General features: G+C 39.5%; 1 protein-coding gene across 1 annotated transcript; it reads right to left on the minus strand.

Annotated features, from left to right (window-relative positions):
* LOC127786179 (tryptamine hydroxycinnamoyltransferase 2-like) lies at positions 1–1,688 on the minus strand. The gene is made up of 2 exons (XM_052313512.1): positions 1,240–1,688; positions 1–1,146 (listed from the first exon to the last, which is right to left on the minus strand). The coding sequence occupies exons 1-2, from the start codon at positions 1,618–1,620 to the stop codon at positions 220–222; spliced, it is 1,308 nt and encodes a 435-aa protein (XP_052169472.1). The 5' UTR covers positions 1,621–1,688; the 3' UTR covers positions 1–219.
* Positions 1,689–20,807: the final 19,119 nt, after the last annotated feature.

Raw genomic sequence — 20,807 nt, forward strand, 5'->3', positions numbered from 1 at the left:
CTCTCTCTCTCTCTCTCTCTCTCTCTCTCTCTCTCTCTCTCTCTCTCTCTCTCTCTCTATATATATATATATATATATATATATATATATATATATATATATATATGACACGTCGTAATCGACAGCTGGATAATCTTGCAAATATGCACGCTGTTGTTGTACTTGTAACATACTAACAATATGGTACACATAGGAGTAATATTTTTGTGACAGTCGTGATCAGTCCATGGAGTAGCAGATTTGCCTGAAAGCGTCGACGTGGAGGTCGTCGAGCGCCATGTACATCTCGACGCCGCCCTTCGCCGCGCACGACGGCACGAAGATGAGCATCCCCTCGACGGGCAGGTCCGGCGGCAGGAACGCGCACGGCGGGCCACGGCCGAAGTCGAGGTCGTGGAACCTGAACCCTAGCCAGCTGTCCACCTCCAGGTCCGGGCAGAACACCGTGCCCGGCGGCGCCGCCGTCGGCGTCAGCTCGTCGCCGACGGCCACCTCCCCGAAGTCCACGAACGACTGGATGTACTGCTCGTCGACGCGCGCCACGGCCTCGCGGATGACGCCGACCACCGTGGCGTAGCTGGCGGAGAGGAGGTCCCGGACTCTCATCCTCGGGAACGCCCAGAGCACCATGTTGCCGAAGTAGTCCATGGGCACCGCCGGGCTGGCGCGGCCGCGGCAGTTGACGGCGACCCTCACCTGCGTGTACTCCTCCGGCGAAAGGTCTCGCGCCGCCGTGATCTTCTTCCACGCGTGCGCCAGGAGGCACTGGAACGTGCTGCACCGCGCTCCGACGTGGGACTTGAGGCCGGCGACGAACTCGTCCGGGAAGTGGACGGCGAGGTTCCTGATCCTCTCCAGGGGGAGGGAGCCGTAGGAGTGGGTCCAGCTGTTCTCGCCCTTGAACTCGATGTTCCGGTGGTCGAACGCCGGCGCCGGCGGGCCGCGGGGCACCGGGATGGCGGCGCGGTCGACGAACGGCGTCGGGAGGGTGGCGCCGGCGCTGCGCACGGCGGCGGCCCACGCGACGTAGAAGATGCTCATGGACTGGCCGTCGGAGACCTGGTGGTTGCACGCCGTGCCGATCACCAGCCCGCCGCACGCGTACCGCGTCAGCTGCACCTGGAACACCGCCTCGTCGGCGTTCTCCTGCAACATATGCAAAACACACGTGTCAAAAAACACGTACAATTAATTCCATAATTGAACATGTCACGTTGCTATATCTAGCTATGTATACACCATGTCGGCCTTGGGGTAGAGCTCGTTGACGTGAGCGGCGACGTCGTGCGCGAGGGCGTCGGCGAGGTCGGCGGCGACGGTGGCCTCGAGGACCCTCACACCGGCGTCGTTGAGGTTGAAGCACCTCCGGCCACGCTCGTCGACGTCGAACCGCCCGGCGAGGTGCGGGTACCTGGCCAGCACGGCGGCGAGGCCGCCCTTAACCTCGTCGTTGGACGGCGCCGCGGCGCCGTACCACGCGAAGACGGCCGGGATGTACCAGTCCGTGGCCGCACGGTCGAACACGGTGAGCGGGCTCCTCTTGCCGCCGCCGCCGCCGGCCGCCGACGCCTCCGACGGCCTGAGCACCTCGCTCCGTGTGATCTCCACCGCCACCGCCATGGCCTAGCTTACCCAAGCTTCAGATTAATTACTAGCTTAGGTTAATTAATTAGCTTGGCTATAGCAGATGGTTGTATTGTTTGTGTGGAGTGGTTTCCGAGTTAGTAGGTGTATATATAGGGTTTTCATCAAGTTAGTCGCGAGGAAGAAGTCAAGTAGATCAGTACTAGGAGTGCCACCAACCATGCATGCATGCGTGTGCGCGGCAACGGTGTGGCGTGGTCAAAGATAGCGTCAGCTAAATGTTTGACTCTTCGTCTTCGAATCAGCAAGATTAGCTTAGAATTTGATAACAATTACAAGGGAATTTCACTGTAGCCTTGGGAGCTAAGTCAGTATAAGTTGGAGATTTGTTACCCGGTCCAATTTTATTTATACCTCGTCAAGTCACTTAATTATCAACCTCTCCATGACTTGCTCTACCCCCTAAAATGAACTATAGTTAGTTTTAGCTTTTACTCATCGTTAAACTATACTGTACATTTCGTAGATTTATTATGGTATTATGATATATATATTTCACATATATGTATAGAATCCTTACAAATGACTTTCTAGTACGTAATCCCCTTCCTTCTTTTCCCTACTCTCTCATGTTCTAGTAAAATTCTCGTTTATTACCTTTTGGCTAATATTGGATGTTAACATCAATATCTTTCCTCTCCCGTTGTGTCAGCTAGCTGAGATTGATCAAGTGGGAAGCTGTAAAGGATCAGCTTTTTTTTTTTTGCACATGTCTTATATATTACGTATATATCCACTACTACAAAGCACCCTATAATTACCAGTTGAAAATCCCTTATATATGCCGGTTTTCAAACCGGCACCAATTTAAAAGCATGTTTGTTAGCATGTGTTAATAAACTTCTTCCAGACATCGGCCTTCCCCCTAACGTACTCATCATGTCTTGCCACTGACACCTTCTCCATCAATCTTCTATTCATGGATTTCTCGAGGGATAGAAAACACTTTTCCATCCGTTTCTCTTGAGGAATAAAAATACTTTTCTCTATGTGGGTGTGTTTGGCTGCAAGTTTTCTAACAGCAGCAGCTGCTGTACGCAGTGCACACGGCTGCAGCGCACAGCCAACGGCTACTAGCCACAGCTGCAGCCCCAACCCAAAAAATGGCAACGAAAACACCCTATGTATCTATAGTAAGAGTCACTAACATATGAAAAGCCCCTAAAATAAGTGTGACCTGCATATCAGTTTGACGTACTGGAGTTGTAATATTGTAGACGATCTTGTTCCCCTATATGCGTGTAGAGAATTAACTGTTGATGACATGCAGCATTAATAATTAGTTCTAAACATGTCATGTTATCACGGCGATACTTCTTGTCATGCTTTCTTTGGATGGACCAAAACCTATTCAATGATCTATATATGTTCCTCAGGTTTTGATTTTAACATGAAGTAGTATACACCGCATACCATCGAAACGAGCACTTTATATAAATAGCTACTCTTCTAAAACAACCCTTAACAAGATCATAATATATATAACATATGGAGTAGCTAGCAAGAGCAAACAAAATTAACAAAAAAAAACCCATAACAAATCCCATCTATCTATGTATCTGTTATATTATTAAAACTTCCTTGAATGAAGACACCACGTTAGATGTGGTGACTAGAAATTACCACATTAATTGGAAAAAAATAAAAAAATAAAATATAAATACAATTTAGAAATAATTAATAATATAAAAATAAAAATTGAAAATATTTACAGAACAATATAGGTAGAACACAATATGAGATTAATTAAAGTTCGAAATTAAAAATAAAGTAGATTCTGAAATTATAAAAATAAAATAAGAGCTCATGTAGAAATGAAATTTAGAAATAACTAAATATTGACATAAAAGTTAAGGAATTTCAAAAGAGTAGTTCATGTCGAAGATAATATGAGTTTAATTAGAATTCAAAATAAGAAGTAAAATAAATTCTGAAATTAATAAAAGGAGTATTGAAAATAATTTAGAAAAATAGAAAATTCAAGTAGGAAAATAATTTTGAAATAACTAAAACATAGAATAAAAATAAGGAGTACTGCAAGAAGAGACCATGTAGAATACAACACGAGATTAATTAAAATTTTATAAAAAGTAAAATCAATGCTGAAATTAGAAAAATAAAAACCGGAGGTAGGAATAAAATTTAGAAATGATTAAAATTTGGAATAAAAAATGAGGAACAATGAAAGAACAAACAATTTATAACATAATACAATTAATTAAAAATAAAATAAATTTCTAAATTATAAAAAAGAGAGTTAAAGTTGCAATAGAATTTAGAGATAATAAAAACTCATAACAAAAAAAATGAAATATTGAAAGAACATTTTATCCAGAACACAATGATCATAGATAATAAAGAAAGAAGCAACGGGCTAGCCATAAATAAGTAGGGTGGTGGCAATTAATAGGACATCTAACCTAGAAACTATTCAACAAAACCAAAATAATGATTAGGTTCGATTTTTAGAATTCTAATAACGATGAGTAGGAGCGGTAGACAGGCCGTGAACTAGTAGGGTTGCGGTAATTGACAGGAATTATAGAAAATTAAAGAAAACCCAATATTGATTATGTTCGATTTTTAAAATCCTAATGATAATAAATACGAGGGTGGCAGGCTGGTTGTAAAGAGTAAAATGAGAGCATTTGGTGGGACTTCTAATAAAAGGTATAAAAACCGAAACACGACGAGACGATGAACTCTATTAATTATGTAAAGATCCTAGGGAGGATAAACATAAGTTGTGGCAGGCAATGGAGTAAAGGACGGTGTTGTGATTTTTAGAACCAATATAATCATCTTGTTGTTTCATAATTTTATAAAAGAGTAAATTTTACAAAACTACATGTTTTATGGTTTAAGTTGTAGAAAACCACACATATTTTGACACTTAAGTACATATATTTTGGTAGTTTAGTTTTACAAACCACACTATCGATGAATAGATTCACCCGTGATATGATGTGGTTGTTTCATCTAGTCTGAGGACGTGGCATCATGTTAATTTCGTGCGATGGCTGATAATAGAATGCCATGTCCTCGTCCTAGGTGAAACAGCCACATCATCTCGCGAGTGAATCTATACATCGATAGTGTAGTTTTGTGAAACTACATAACCAAAATATATGTACTTAAATGCCAAGTGTCAAAATGTGTGTGGTTTTCTATAACTTGAACCACAAAACATGTAGTTTTGTGAAATTTACTCTTTATAAAATAAAGAGACAACTATTTAAGAAAATCACAAGTTAAAAGAATTAGATAATTGTATATGGTTTGTACAATTGCGAGCCAGCAATTAAATTAATAAGCACGTTCATTCTTCTGTCCGTGCTCTTTCTATTTTTCCTTTTCTTTTAGAAAAAGCAGTCATTTTCAACCTCATCGTTTTTTTTTTCAAAAAGTCGGGAAAAATTAATATGTCTTAGTCACATCTGCCCAACTATACCGCATCTTGGTCATAACGTGTATATGTCATATTGTCATGTCTTCGTGAGATGAGATGAGGTCGATGTTTGACGGTGGCACGGCGACGGCGTCCGCGCGCGGAAGTTTATTTATTTTGACATGTGCACCGAGCCACCAACCGGATTAATGCTCGGATATATACCATATAGATAACAAAGGTCCTGTTTTGATCCCGGTAAAATTTTTCACCCTATATATACTCCCTCCCTTTTTAAATATTTGATACCGTTGACTTTTTAAAACATGTTTGATCATTCGTCTTATTTAAAAAATTTAAGCAATTATTAATTCTTTTTATATCATTTAATTCATTGTTAAATATACTTACATATAGTTTTACATATTTCACAAAAAATTTTGAATAAGACGAATAGTCAAATATATGCTAAAAAATCAACGGTGTCAAATACTTAGAAACGAAGGGAGTATATCACATCGATGTTTGAACACATGCAACGAGTATTAAAGTAAAACGAAAAAATAACTAATTACACATATTGCGTGTAAATTGCGAGATAAATCTTTTAAGTCTAATTACTCCATGATCTGACTGTATGGTGGTACAGTAAACATTTGGTAATGACGGATTAATTAGGCTTAGGGCCCCTTTGAATCGTAGGAATGAAAAAACAGAGGAATAGGAAAAACACAAGATTCTGACAGGAATACAATTGTAAAACAGAGGATTGCAAAATACAGAAAAAACATAGGAATGGGCGTTTGATTGGACCACAGGAAAAACGCAGGAATCAGATAAGAGAGATAGATTCAGAGAAAATATTCCAAGAGGTTAGACCTCTTGCTAACTTTCCTCCAAAATGTGCATAGGATTACCCATTTCATAGGAATTTTAAAGGATTGGATAGGATTCAATCCTTTGTTTCAAAGGCCTCCATAGGATTTTTTTCCATAGGATTGAAATCCTCCAAAATTCCTATATTTTTCCTACAAATCAAAGGGGCCCTTAATAAATTCGTCTCGCAGTTTACAAGAGGATTATGTAATTTGTTTTGTTATTAGTCTACGTTTAATACTTGAATTGTGTCCGTATATCCGATGTGACACGCCAAAACTTTACACTTCTGGATCTAAACACAGCTAAACTTTCTTCTTTCCTGCAACATTTCTGCATGCGACCTTTCTCTGGGGAAATAATGTATTTTCATCTGCAGTGTGAAATTAATTGTGAAATAATTAAAAGGAACTGTACACTATAGTTTTAAAAGAGGTAATTAAGAAAAACGATTTTATGCAAACCAAAGGGTTGAGAAATGCTTATCATATACTCACTTCAGGTTGATAATAATTATCGTTTTGGACAAGATCACGGTCTCCAAAAACAACTTTGATCATTATTTTTCATTATAATATGTATAAAGTGTTAGTAAATATATGATTTTATTAAAGTACTTTTTAAAACTAATCTATACGATGTAGTCACCATATTTGAAAGATCAATATTTTAAAAATGATTCATAATCAAAGATTCTAAAGTTTGACCCCACCCTTGTCTAAAACGATAAGTATTATTAGTCCGGGGGACTATAGAGTTATAAAGATGATTCAATATCACATGAATAATTACCCTACCAGAATGATGATTTTTGAGTGCAGGTGTGACATCCGCATGGAAAAATAACAATTTTCGTAAACACTTTTGGATAGATGAACGGCTCAACCGCACGTAAAAATAAGTTTTGGTCGTATGTAAAATATTTTTTAGGTAGTTTCGTACACAAAAAAAAATATGTATAACGAGTCAACTATCACACATATAGTGATATTTGATGAAATTTTTCAAAAAAACATGTTTAGTGATTTTCACTAACATATACTCCCTCCTTCCCTAAATGTTTGACGCCGTTGACTTTTTTAAACATATTTGACCGTTCGTCTTATTCAAAAACTTCTGTGAAATGTGTAAAACTATATGTATATATAAAAGTATATTTAACAATAAATCAAATGATAGGAAAATAATTAATAATTACTTAATTTTCTTGAATAAGACGAACGGTCAAACATTTTTAAAAAAGTCAACGGCGTCAAACATTTTGGGATGGAGGGAGTATATAATCAAAATAAGCAATGATAACTTTTAGTATTATAAACTACATGTACTATGTACTATTAATTGAAGACCACATCGATATTTCACTAACATTTAAAAGAAAGAGCCAGCGCAAATATATATATATGACTACTATAAAGTCTTAGCTTAATGGCATCTTTCAATTAGTACAACTGTATGAGTAGCTAGAGGGCATGGAATATAATGGTCCAGGACTCGATTTAGTCATCGAGGTCAACTAACTATATATGCGTAACGTATATACCTACAAGCTGACGAGGTACATATACAAGCAATGATAACTTTTAGTATTATATACTATATGCACTATGTACTATTAATTGGAGACCACGTCGATATTTCCATAACATATAAAAGAAAGAACCAACGCAAATATATATATATATATATATGTATATATATATATATGACTACTATAAAGTCCTAGCTTAATATATGGCATCTTTCAATTAGTATAACTGTATGAGTAGCTAGAGGGCATGGAATATAATGGTTGAGGACTCGATTTAGTCATCGGGATCAACTAACTATATATGCGTAACGTATATACCTACAAGCTGACGAGGTACATATACAAGCAATGATAACTTTTAGTATTATATACTATATGCACTATGTACTATTAATTGGAGACCACGTCGATATTTCCATAACATATAAAAGAAAGAACCAACGCAAATATATATATATATATATATATGTATATATATATATATGACTACTATAAAGTCCTAGCTTAATATATGGCATCTTTCAATTAGTATAACTGTATGAGTAGCTAGAGGGCATGGAATATAATGGTTGAGGACTCGATTTAGTCATCGGGATCAACTAACTATATATGCGTAACGTATATACCTACAAGCTGACGAGGTACATATACAAGCAATGATAACTTTTAGTATTATATACTATATGCACTATGTACTATTAATTGAAGACCACGTCGATATTTCCATAACATATAAAAGAAAGAACCAACGCAAATATATATATATATATATATATATATATATATATATATATGTATATATATATATATATATATATATATGACTACTATACAGTCCTAGCTTAATATATGGCATCTTTCAATTAGTACAACTGTATGAGTAGCTAGACGGCATGGAATATAATGGTTGAGGACTCGATTTAGTCATCAGGGTCAACTAACTATATATAAACTTTATATTTAGTTTATACGTATAAGATATACATTTTACATGCACGTTTAGAAGACGAACCGATCGAACATCCGTACGTGATGCTGACCACGCACGCATAGGCGTCCCCCGCAGCTAATTAAGGCATATCTACAGCACATGACCCAACGACCCAACACGACCAACTTAGTTAGATAGATGACCCAAAAGTAAATTAAAAAAAAAACACTAAGGAAAAAGAAAATGCAGATCTTAAGCGATGGCCGATATAGATCAATTAAGCTGCTGCTGAAGCAGCACAAGTTCAGTGATGACCGTGTGTGATTAATTAGTTTACGCAATAGTATGATTTAAATTATTGAGTGGATAACAATCTCAAACAATCTATTTTGTAAGGAATAAAACATTTAAAAAAAAATCTTAATAAAAAGCTTAAATTAAATAACCGGGAAACCATGCATGCATGTATCAGTAGTAAAGAAAGGTTTTATGAAAACATATATTTATAATTAAATAATTGGTTAGAATAGTCTAGTGAATAATTTGAAAAATAACAGCGCCCTACTGATACTTGCTTGCAATATATGTTGCGCGGCTACACTACTATAACAATGCTAATAGCTGGCGCTCAAAACATATTTTTCACCGGCAACCAGCCGCACCACCAACGATTAAAGGCTAGTGCGGTGATTTACCACTTGCGAAAAACTATTATCATTGGTGAATAGCTTAAGGGCACCGCTTGGTAGACCGCTTAATTAAGCCACCTGTCACAAAAAGTATTTTTAGTGCGGAAAAAAGATAGTGATCCAAAATCCCCCCCCCCCCCCCCCCCTAATCCAAAACTCACTGCCACCTGATCCATTCATCGATCACAAATCCACTCATCAAGTTATCAATCACAAATTCATTCATCAAGGATCACAAATCATAGTCCATTCAACAAATTCATTTGTAATCCTCATAATCCATTCACAAATAAAAAGTTCATCACAAAGAGAGATTCGAAAGAGACATGAAAAAAAAATCCATTCCGTGAGTGGAAAGGGGAGCGGAGCTGGATCTAGAGCCCTCTGTTGTCTACTATGGCCATCAGCGTAATGGCCATGCTCTGGTTTTAGAGTCGCTTGCACCAACCTCCCACAGTCGCCCCCATCACTCCCTAGCTAGGGTTTCTGTAGGAAACAACCGAGCTGCTGTTCTTGGTCACCGCGCTCACGCTTGGCGCTGAATTGCTGCAGCACCTGGATCCACTGCATGTGACACCTCCCCATCAGATCTAGCCACTGCCTCCGCCACATGCCTCACCACTGTCGGATTGGCCCCCCGTGAGCCTCGTCTCCACTAGATCCTGTCGTCACTGCCAAGCCCTGCATCGCCATCCTGAGGCCTACTGATGGGAGAGCAGAGGGTGGCAAAGGAGGACGTAGGTCGCCACTTGTGGATCCGCGCTCATGAAGGACAACTCGTCCTGCCGATGGTGGATACGCTGCTCCGTGACCCACTTACGTCGAATCCACTTTCCGGAGGCTCGCCGTCACGGCTTGAATCGAGGCAGAGGAGAGGGCGGACCTAGGAAAGGAGAGGAGTGGTTGTGGAGAGAAAGAGGGAGAGCTGAGGGTGGAGAGGAAAATTCTATTACCTAAGTTTACGATTCCTACGATCTTTGATGACTCCTATGATCTTTTAATCGATGGTGGACCACAAATCCCACCAGTAAAAATCTATTTTCACAAGTGGGGTCCTAAGAGCACCACTTTTAAAAATAACTCTAATTTTTGAAAGCGATGCTCTTAAGACCCTGCTTATGAAAATAGATTTTTACTGGCTAGGTTTTCAATGTCTTATGTTATTTTTACACGCGAGTTTTCTTTAAGATACATCAGGGAAAATAAATCAAATCCCAAGTGCCATGAAATTAAAATTCATTTTTTATAGTGCTAGTTGATGAAACCCGGTCTAAATTATTTCGAACATAACCCACTAATTAACTAAGAAGTCAAAACAACTGGGATAGATATAGACCATGTCGTAATTTAACAAAGTTGAAAATCTTGCACGCATGTGATCGATAATTAAGTCAAGCTTAATTCCAGTTAAGTTGTCAATAAACTGACCCCTGATGGCGAGGCGTGGCCTGCTTGCATGGTCCTACATTTCAAGGCCACAGTTTCTTGCCTTAGCTTGTCTAATGTGTGGCTAACATTTTAATACCCATGTGGTTAGGTATGGGAAAGTTAGCAATGCTTAAAATGTTTACCTATGAAAATATCGCTTAAAGTACCTTGAACAACATAATAAATTACAATAAGACAAAATATAAAAAGACAAAATATATATGTTTAGATAGTTTTTCTAATAAAACAAATTATCATAAACATCATTGATCAAGTGATGAAATGTCATACATTTAAAAACGAAGTGGTATCACACAGATTGAGACAGGTGATAGAGGTATTAACTTCCTGCCAAATACTAAACGTATTATTATAAATAATGACAAGACTGGCTAATCTTCTGAGTACAGTCAATCCATGACGAAATATAACATGCAATTACTTTTTAATATATATTTCATAATAAAACGGGTGAATATATGCATGTAATAAACTAGTACATCTCCCACCCCTAAATTCGTTTTTTAAAATCCTCGATCCCTAAAATTTCTAATCCCATCGAAGACATACATTTTATTTATTGAGTGGTGATCCAAACGAGGTAATAATAATGTTTTGTTGATCTTTTGAGTTTACGATGGTTGTGTTTTACTGTATTTTAATTAGAATAGAGGAAGTATATGATTAGTATGACTAAAAGAAAAGATTGACTAGACAAATCCAAATTATTGTAAGTTTTAGAAAGAGAGCACATCAAAAGTTGGTTGTTGCGGCAATTGCCGGTGTTATAATAAAGAAAAATTGTCTTATTTCATGGAGAGAACGAGGCGTCTTCCCTGTATTTGTGTGCTTCAAGATTAAAGATCTACAAGTATCCGCGCAAAAAAAAAAGAAGATCTACAAGTAGCTAGCTTGATTGAGTCTAACTAATTAACTTTTTGAACTAGTTAACTACTAGTAGTTGTAGGGTTAAGATTCCTGCACTCGGTCAATGGTGACGACCTAATTTACCCCGTCTTAATAAGTTCTTACTGAACAGATTAATTAACCACTGAATAACGAGCCACAAAAGCGCTCGATGGACAAATTCGACACAGACGATGCGTCGTAGGACGGTGAAAAGGTCGCGTAACAAACCAACTGGCGGCAGTTTCCGTCATAATTAACATTGCCTTGCTCGTTAATCCGGTTGGCAAAAAGAACACAATGATAAGTCATCATTTGTCAGTGGCAGGTTGTGTCTGCAACCGCAAAAGGCAGGATGCCCAGATTCATTCCTCACTGTTGAATTAATATTCAAAACCCTTATGTTGCGCGGATGGGGCGGCCGCTGGGCGATGCCATGTCGGAGAGGAACATTGCGCGCGAGGTGGAATTTTACGAAAAAGCCCTTCGCATTTTATGTAATTTGATCGAAGTCCTTAGAAAACAATTTCTGTGAGCTGATATTTTACGCACAGGCCGTTTAAAAATCTGGTTATTGTATGCGATGGAGAGAAAAATAGCGAATTAGGACTACACTCTAAAATGTCTAAGTCGAGGGTTTTTTTGCAAAATGACACGCACTAACCTACCCCCAACCGCCGCCTCCCCTCGACTTCCTCCGACCCCACACCGGAACCGCCAGAGAAGAGGCTCCCTTCCCTCTCCCTCAGCACCTCTTCCCTCCATCACCGCCGCCTAGAAAGACGACCTCGAAGATACTGATCGACGTGGCTCCACCCAGCCCTAGAAGCAGTGGCTACGCCGGGGAGAGAAGTAGTAATGTTTCGGGAAGAGAAAACATCGGGCTTCAAGATGCCGCTGGCGACGCCGACCACCATCCGCCTCGTCAACTTCATGTCCGAGGACCTGGTAACACTGCTATTGTCTACTCGCTGAGTCTGGAATCGGAAGCCCTAGAGGAACCCGCTGAAATCTGGCGCCGTGGTATGAGGTGGGGGGAATTTCTCGGTAGCTTGACGAGGCGAAGCGAACGAGAGGGGAGCGGGCTGACGACAGCACCGCCCAGCGAGACAAGCCGCTCTTCCAGGTTTGTCGTCCGCACCACCTCTCAACCTACTGATCCTCATCGTTTCCTACTTCTACTCAAAGCGTCTTCTGTCGCACTGTGCAAATCCTGCAGGCCAACAAAGAGAAGGGTGCCAGTTCAACGAGTGGTTCAAGAGTTTGATGACCATTTTCAATATTTCAGGATACAAAATGATAAAAAAAATAGCTTATGGGTCAAAAGATGTCGTGAAATAGTTCATGAGTAAAATGAACTTATTTCTTTATTATATTCACTCAAATGTGTTAACGTATAAAAATTAAAAGATATAGAAATGCAATTAATTTTTCCCAATAAAACTATGACAGATCTTACCACCCAGCCTCATTTCGGACCGGCCTTCCGTGGTGGAGCCAGCAATTTTACTATGTGGAATCAATTACTACCTCCGTTTTTTAATAGATGACGCCGCTGACTTTTTCTCATATTTTGACCATTCGTCTTATTCAAAAAATTTACGTAATTATAATTTATTTTATTATGAGTTATTTTATCATTCATAGTACTTTAAATGTGATTTATTTCTTATATATTTGTATAAAATTTTTGAATAAGACGAATGGTTAAACATGTGAGAAAAAGTCAACGGCGTCATCTATTAAAAAATGAGGGAGTATCATTGTTTGATATTTTAGTGGGATCATTTACGTAAAATTTAGTGAATTGAAATGGAAAAAATAGTACTTATAAGGTTTTAGTGAAAAAGCTATGGCCATCAACCCCACAGTTTGTACGTGGCTCCACCACTGCGGGCCTTTCTTAGTCCTGTCAAATATGAGGTTATATAAGACGGTCACGTTTGTCACGGAGTAGTATCATCTATGATGAGTAAATAGAAAATTTTCAAAACTATAGTTTTGTTGGGATACGCGTAGACTACGATAGTATAAATTAAAATTTTCTATCGCGTAAACCAGGAACCATGCAAGTATTAGATCACAGATCGTTACCACTCGACGCGCTGTGCAGCGGAAGAAGACGCTGAGAAGTCGAAGGAACTCTCGCGAAGTAGTGCGCGTCGATGTAGAGGAAGTAGTCGATCACACCGGCTCAACCTTCTCCTCCTCGTGCGTTCTCCTCGCCGTACTCCCACGTTGATCAGCACCGCAAACCAGCGGCGCCTCTACCGGTATCCACACATACAGGGACGGAACGCCACGTGCAGATGTGCTAGCACCCGCGCGCGGCTAGGGTTTTGCTCGGGGAGGGAAGTGACGGCTAGGGTTTCTCACGTGATGTTATGCCTCCGCTGGTCACATCCCTCACGAATATATAGGATCCATCATTCGGGCCAAGGCCCGTAGGACTCCTATTCGGATCCCTATCCGAAGTAAGCTCATGTTGGATCTCCATCCAATCCTCTTATTCCGGCCTATTAAGCGTGCGACCCTGTAGATTCATATATACTCGGCTGTAACCCGAAAACTCCTTTTCAGTCCACGCATCAACAACGGTCCCTAGCAGAACATATTGACCCACCGGGCATACATAAAGATCATATCGGCTGAACCTCTAGTGTATACTTGTATGAACCCCTTTGCCTCACGATATCGATTAAGCTCAAGACTAGATATGTGCCATCCTCTAATAGCTCAATCATTCACTCGAACTTGTTGAGAGATTATATAACTTGTGATTGACTCCTCAATCACCTTTGGCATGGCCATGCACTTACATAATCTACAACATCGAGGGACCCAGAGATATCTCTCCATAGGAGGGGCAAATCCCATCTTGATTATTCATATCTCACTACATGTTTCATAGCATACCCGAAAACTACTTTTATAGCTATCCAATTACGAAGTAGCGTTTAGCAGTCCCTAAGTAAGCTACTACATATGTTGAGAACCATGATAATCTCAGGTCTAAGGATTCAACACCAACACTCAATGAGATCACTGATGACACAACACATATGGCTCTTGCAGTGTCTCATGTTGGGTCTATCCAACAACATGTTCACCAACATGTGTCCACATTATTAATTTAGTATCTCTATACCATGATCCATAGACATGACCATCAATTAATACATGTGCTGATCATATAAACATATTTGTTCCACATATGATATTTGATCAGGGATCCTTTAGAAATAGTAACAAACAACATAAAGAGTCTCATGAAAGAATCACATATTCATTAACCAATAAGGAGTTATCTATTTCAAGGAACAATGTCGGATAAATATGTAAACATAGTATATGATACAATCATTTCTATGATTGTCTTTAGGGCATATCACTAACAAGTTTATGTCCATCCTTTCTCGATGTCATTGATAAGTGCCATTTTCCTTTTTCCCTGGCCCAAACCGAATAACAGATAACAAATCTAGCAAGGTAGTCTCTCAATTACTAAACAGTGATTGATATGCATGATTAATTAGTTACTTCCTCCCTATAAAACTATAAGGCATATTTTAATTATTATTTCATTTAGACAACATTAATTTGACTAATAAATTAGTCCCTTTTACCCGCTTACTCACTTGCATTCCTAAATATTGCATTCTTACTGTTTAGGCTTATATAAGAAGTGACTAATAATGCACAATCCAATAGGATAAGGACTGAGAAAATTTCGTCATGCAACCCGGTCTTATCGCTAACAACCCACTAATTATAATCAATTGATGTTTAGGTTTATATCAGGTGAACCGACTAATGAGTACAATCGAATAGAATAACCAGTCGTCAATGCACAATTAATCAACCCGGTCTTTTCGCTAACAACCCACTAAGATCAAGTCATGAAAACAAGATAGTCGTCAAATGAAGCTAAAAAGCGTGAAAGGATAATACTTACTATGGATGCCAATATAGTAGGGTGTTGCTTTAACGAACAATTAAGTACAAATCTAATAATATATCGAATTGTGTTAAAATTATATATATTATTCGTGAGTAACTGTACTTTGTTCAAAGTTTGTCCTATCGATGATTAAAATATATATGACATATATTTTTTTATAGGGAAGGAGTAACTAATTAATTAATCATTTCAATCGCTGTTTAATGATAGACACATGCCTCACTCGATGGGGGGTATTGGTTTGGGCTTGGGGAAAAAGGAAGATGGCCCTACATCCAACGTTATCAAGAGATGATTGATTCAAACTATTGACTAGAAGTCTCTCTATAAATCAATATATTAGTATATATTTTCAATGTGAAAATAATTAATTACATTTCTAAAAAATATTTTGTTGACATTCATAAAACAACACATTTACATCTAGGAGAAAATTAATATAATAGTCGGTAAGTTCGTAGCTAGCTAGTAGCAAAGCATGCATGGATCATTAGCTAAAGCAAGGTGACGAACTTTTGAGGCAAATTGACCGTGTATTAGTTACAGACCGATTATTGGTCCTTAAAAGGGCAAATTAAATTTCTCTCGCGTGAAGTCGAGCTAGTTCTATTTCCAGAGCAGCTTGGCTCAATTGTGGATTACAATAATCTTAATCAGATTTTAAAATTTAAAATTTGAATCTATAGATCATAAGCTTTAATTAGGTACGTAGATTTTCACTCGTCTTTGAAAAAAAAAATAATTGGGCAATGAAAGTGACAGGAAGTTATTAAAATCAGTCCAAAATCAAATTTTAGAAAGTGACTTATTATATTAACTAGTCCAAAATCGATGCTGACACGTGCGGCGTGGTCGCCTTTCAGCGTACATAAAATTAATAGTGATGCGGAAAAATGACCAAGTGTGCTTTGCTTTCCCATTCAGAGTTTCAGACGGGATATAACATTTATAAAGACAAATCAATAAGACTTCCCAGACAAGCACATTGAAAAATATTGCGTGAATTTGTCACACTTTTGATATCAAGTTCAGCCAGCTGGTAGTTGGAATTTCTCCATTCCAAGTCCAACGATCGAGTAGCTGCGCGACGACAAAGGTTTTTCAGAAAAAGGAAGAAAGAAAAAGAAAATCAGACGGTTTGTAATGATATCACTAACTAATCAGCAACTCAGCGTAGAGCAAAGTTTAGCCAACTACGTACCAGCTATATATAAATACATATTAGAGCTAATAAAATATAGATAATAATATACAATAGGTAACTCATACGATTGAATGAATATATATATTCCACAAATCTACCTTATAGCATGCCAAGAGTTAATTAGCTTTTTATATAAGAGCCAACCAACCGTACTTTTCTTTAATTATATATATCTCTTTCTTTCTATAGCGGTGTACCCCTCCGTCCGAAAATCAAACCCATGGTTTGATTTTTTTTAGACATAGTAGTACTCGACTTATAAGATCTTAAAACCTAGTACAATAACAAATCGGCAATCTTTTAGTAAACAATTTTCTTAGTCAAATTTATGTTCCGCTGCCTAGCTAATTTGTATTTAGTTCACCAAAAAAAAAATTGTATTTAGTTTGCTCAGTGCATCCTCTCCTGCCCGCGATTGAGCTAGCTAGCTGGGTATTGGCTTTTAAATTCCTTTTTATTGCTGACGGTAACCTATGGTCAGTCGTTAGTTAACAAAGTTTGTTTATTAATTTTATCTTAAATATCTAGGAGCACGACCATCATTCTATATTTCTATTGTCTCGAGTCAAAAAAGAATGTCTTTTTTTTTCTTTTTACTGTTGGATAATGTTCACAATTTTGGTCGTCCTGGATAAAAAAACTGTTCACAACTTTGGCTGCTAAGGCTGCGTTCATCATGAAGGGTTAGGAACTAATTCCTGCTACGCAAAACTAACTCATTACTGCATAATTAATTAAATATTAGAAAAAAAAGTTTAAATAATTTTTAAAGATAACTTTCCTATAGATTTTTTTAAAAAAAATCACACCATTTTATAGTTCGAAAAGCGCGCGTCTCGCAGGGAGTAGAAGTCTAAAAAAAGATAAGACTAATTTAAAAAGAATAAATTTCATTTTGGGTCACCTTTTGTTACCCGTATTTTACTTTAGACCACGCTTTAACCAATGTTTTCAATTTGGATCGGGTAAACTTGTGTTTCACTTTGGACTATATCGCGCCCAGAGATTTGATAACCCAAATCACCGGCTATCTGTGCATTTAACCTCTGTCCAGGCATCAACTAGAGTACATAGATGATAATTTGATACACCACGTCTTACAAAAATATAAAATAAACTCATAAAAGCAGCGGAAATACTAAAGACCATCTAAACTTAATCTTCTCAGCAAAGCGAAGCTTCCTCCATAATCCACAGGCAAAATCTCGACGTCTGGCACAAGCCTAATCTTCATAGAACTCACCATCCGACAAATTCTTTGCTTCTGGGGGATTGGGAAAAATAAAGCAAAGACTGAGTACAACCACCGTACTCAACAAGCCATACCAAGGGGGAGGTATAATGCAAGGATATTCAAAGGAATGGCTCATAGGATATTTGCAGTAAAAAGCAGCATTTGCAAATCATAAGTTGAAAGCAGTAAAACAGTAGATAATTAAGTAGTATTAACATCATCACTGTCCAACGCTAATCCACGTTGCGACAGGCCCAACCCAAACCACCTGAAGCACGGCTATTCGAATAGTTTTACTCTGATCAGTGGTGTACAACTTTACCCACAAGACACGATTCCACACATGTTACCATGCCCCAAAGTACCGCCATGATACTGCAAAGGGGGAAATCGTGACAAAACCATCCATATAACCACCCCTAACCAACACACCCACCTCCGGTTTTCACCCCCATCCCTATACAGGCGATGGACAGTCCTTGCTCGTGCCTAGGCAAATCCGAAAGCAACATAGACCGCCTCCCGGTCCATCCATACTCCATCACGCCTACCCTTGCCATGGTGTGCTAGCTAGAAAAGATTATACTTAAGATTTAGCCTGGAGCCCATCTGGCTTGTGGTTAGTACAAGTATATCTTCCACAGGTTCCCGAGAAACAGTCCTTAATTGTCATGGGCACGACCACCAATCAAATCATGTATGTACCCATGACCCACCAATTTAATTAACCATATAACAAGATGGTATAACATCAACATAGCCATTAAGAACTATAATATAGTTTATCCCATTGTGAGCTAGTTGATCTAAGCATGGCTAAGCATTCCTAAACCAATCATCTAGTCAAATTATTATCCTAGGCTATTAATAAATCAGGGTAATCAAAAGGCTGAGAACAGGTAAATTCCATCCCACATGACATTACTAAATAATGCAATTTTAAGAGAAAAGTAGGGATTTTGCAAATAGGCTCAATATGATCAATGATACTCGTATGACTTGCCTTACTCTTGAGCTAACGGAACCTCGGCGACCACTTCGAAGTAAACTGGAGCGTCTGAATTGCCGGAGTCTAAACGACAAACAAGGCACACAATAAATACAAGCTAAAATCTACTGAAACAGCAAAAGAAACCAATTTTATTGGATTCTTAACATTTTAATGAATTTACTGCAATTTGAATGAGTTAAAACGGAGCTTAGATGAATTAGATATGAATTTTACACAATGCTGTGTGTTATTACTAATAACCAAAAAACCTTAATCATTTGTCATAGATTATTGCCCAGAAGGAAATAAGATCAAAGGATAGATTGAGTTTGGCAAGGAAGCCTCACGAGACATCGACTCAACGAGTCAATTCTACATGACTCGGGATCATCCAAATGATCAACCGAAACCGGCGAACGGAACCGGCGGCTCTGAACGGCTCTAAGCTAAAGGACGACTCCACACGGACGACCTCGTTCGAACGAACGAGCGAACGACTCAACAACAGCTGCGGCTAAACCGGTAGGCTAGACACAATTCACGGTAAAGCCTCGGTATGGCAAACGATAGGCCGATAGGAACCTAAGGTTGCACCTGTGGCTAGACGACTCGACTACCGAGCAACGGTTTGAAGCGGCGGCTAGGTTTTAGCGGCACACGGCTGCGACACGGTGGTGCTAAGCGGCGGCGGCTCTGCTCGGCGGCGTAGCGCTAGGGCACAGCGACGGCTCGGATGCAGTGGCAGCACAAGGCTAGGGCGGCGGCGGCGGCGCACGACGACGCACAGAGGCAGCGGCGGCTCAGAAGAGGCGACGCGGCGGCTCGGCAGGAGCGCGGCAGCGGCGGTAGCGGCTCGGCAGCGCGGCGGCAAGGCGCGGCAGCGGCGACACAGCTCGGCTCTAGGGCACGACTATGACGACGACTCAACTAAACTACGACACACGGAAACAAAACCGTAAAAACAGGAGGGATTCCTCACTGGGGAGCAAAAACCGGAGAGGGACGACGACGGCGTCGGCGGCGGTTCTGGCGGCAACACCCAGGATCGACGATGACGCTAGTCGGAAACAAAAACGGAACAACTTAGGTTGCTAGATTGATGATTGCATAAGCAAATGCACCAATGGACGAGGAGAACGGAGTACCGGTGATGCCACGACGACGGAGGCACAGGGGCTTGGCGGCGGCGGCGACACGCGGCTAGGGCTGCGGGCGGCGGCTCGGGTATAGGCTAGAGCTATTAATTGGGGAAAGGAAAAGAACAAGGGGAGGAATTATTTATATATGGGATGATTAGATTAGGAAAGGTGGAATCCTAGTGGGAGTAGGATTGGGACATGGGGAGGGAAGCCGTCTCGAACAAGGGGAGGGGAAGGCGCGCGTGGGAGAGGGGGAGGCGCGGCGCTCGGCTGAGGGGGAGAGGGGGAGAAAGAAAGGAAAAAAAATAAAGGATAGGACTTTCCTAAAAAGGAAAATCAATGCGGTGCCGTTTTAGGAAAAGAACGGAAACGGTCTCGCGAACGGAAACGGATATGGTTGGCCATGCAAAACGAAACCGCGGACATAGAGGGGAGTGAAATGAGCACAATTCATGACCAAGGGCATAGGAAGAAACTATTATTAGAGGGATTCTTGACACTTTTAAACTTAGCAACACTGCCTCAGGTGCTCTGAGAATTACACTTTAAGTCCTATTAATGATTTTTAGAGCAAACAGAATTCGAATAAAATTCTCCCTGACAATTCTGATTATTAAATATATTGTTAGCTAGGGTTTTCTCCTGGTTAACCAAAGCAATTTCTATAAACCATTTATTAGCGATTTAGAATGTAAGGGAAGGGAAAACTCTGGGTGTGACAGACCACCCCTACTCAAGGATATGTATGATCTCGAGTGAAAATACCCGATTCAAAGTGAAAACATTGTTAAAGGGTGATCCAAACCAAAATATAGATAAGAAAAGATGGTCCAAAGCGAAATTTACACATTTAAAATTAAGATTTTAACTTACGGAAAGTACTTC

This window comes from Oryza glaberrima, chromosome 10 (assembly GCF_000147395.1).
Source record: "Oryza glaberrima chromosome 10, OglaRS2, whole genome shotgun sequence".
NCBI lineage: Eukaryota > Viridiplantae > Streptophyta > Magnoliopsida > Poales > Poaceae > Oryza > Oryza glaberrima.

Excerpts from the sequence above, each read along its gene's own strand:
- LOC127786179 (XM_052313512.1), bottom strand. The coding sequence starts at position 1,620 with ATGGCGGTGGCGGTGGAGATCACACGGAGCGAGGTGCTCAGGCCGTCG. Across the intron at positions 1,147-1,239 it reads TCTACCCCAAGGCCGACATG|GAGAACGCCGACGAGGCGGT; the intron begins GTGTATACATAG and ends CATATGTTGCAG.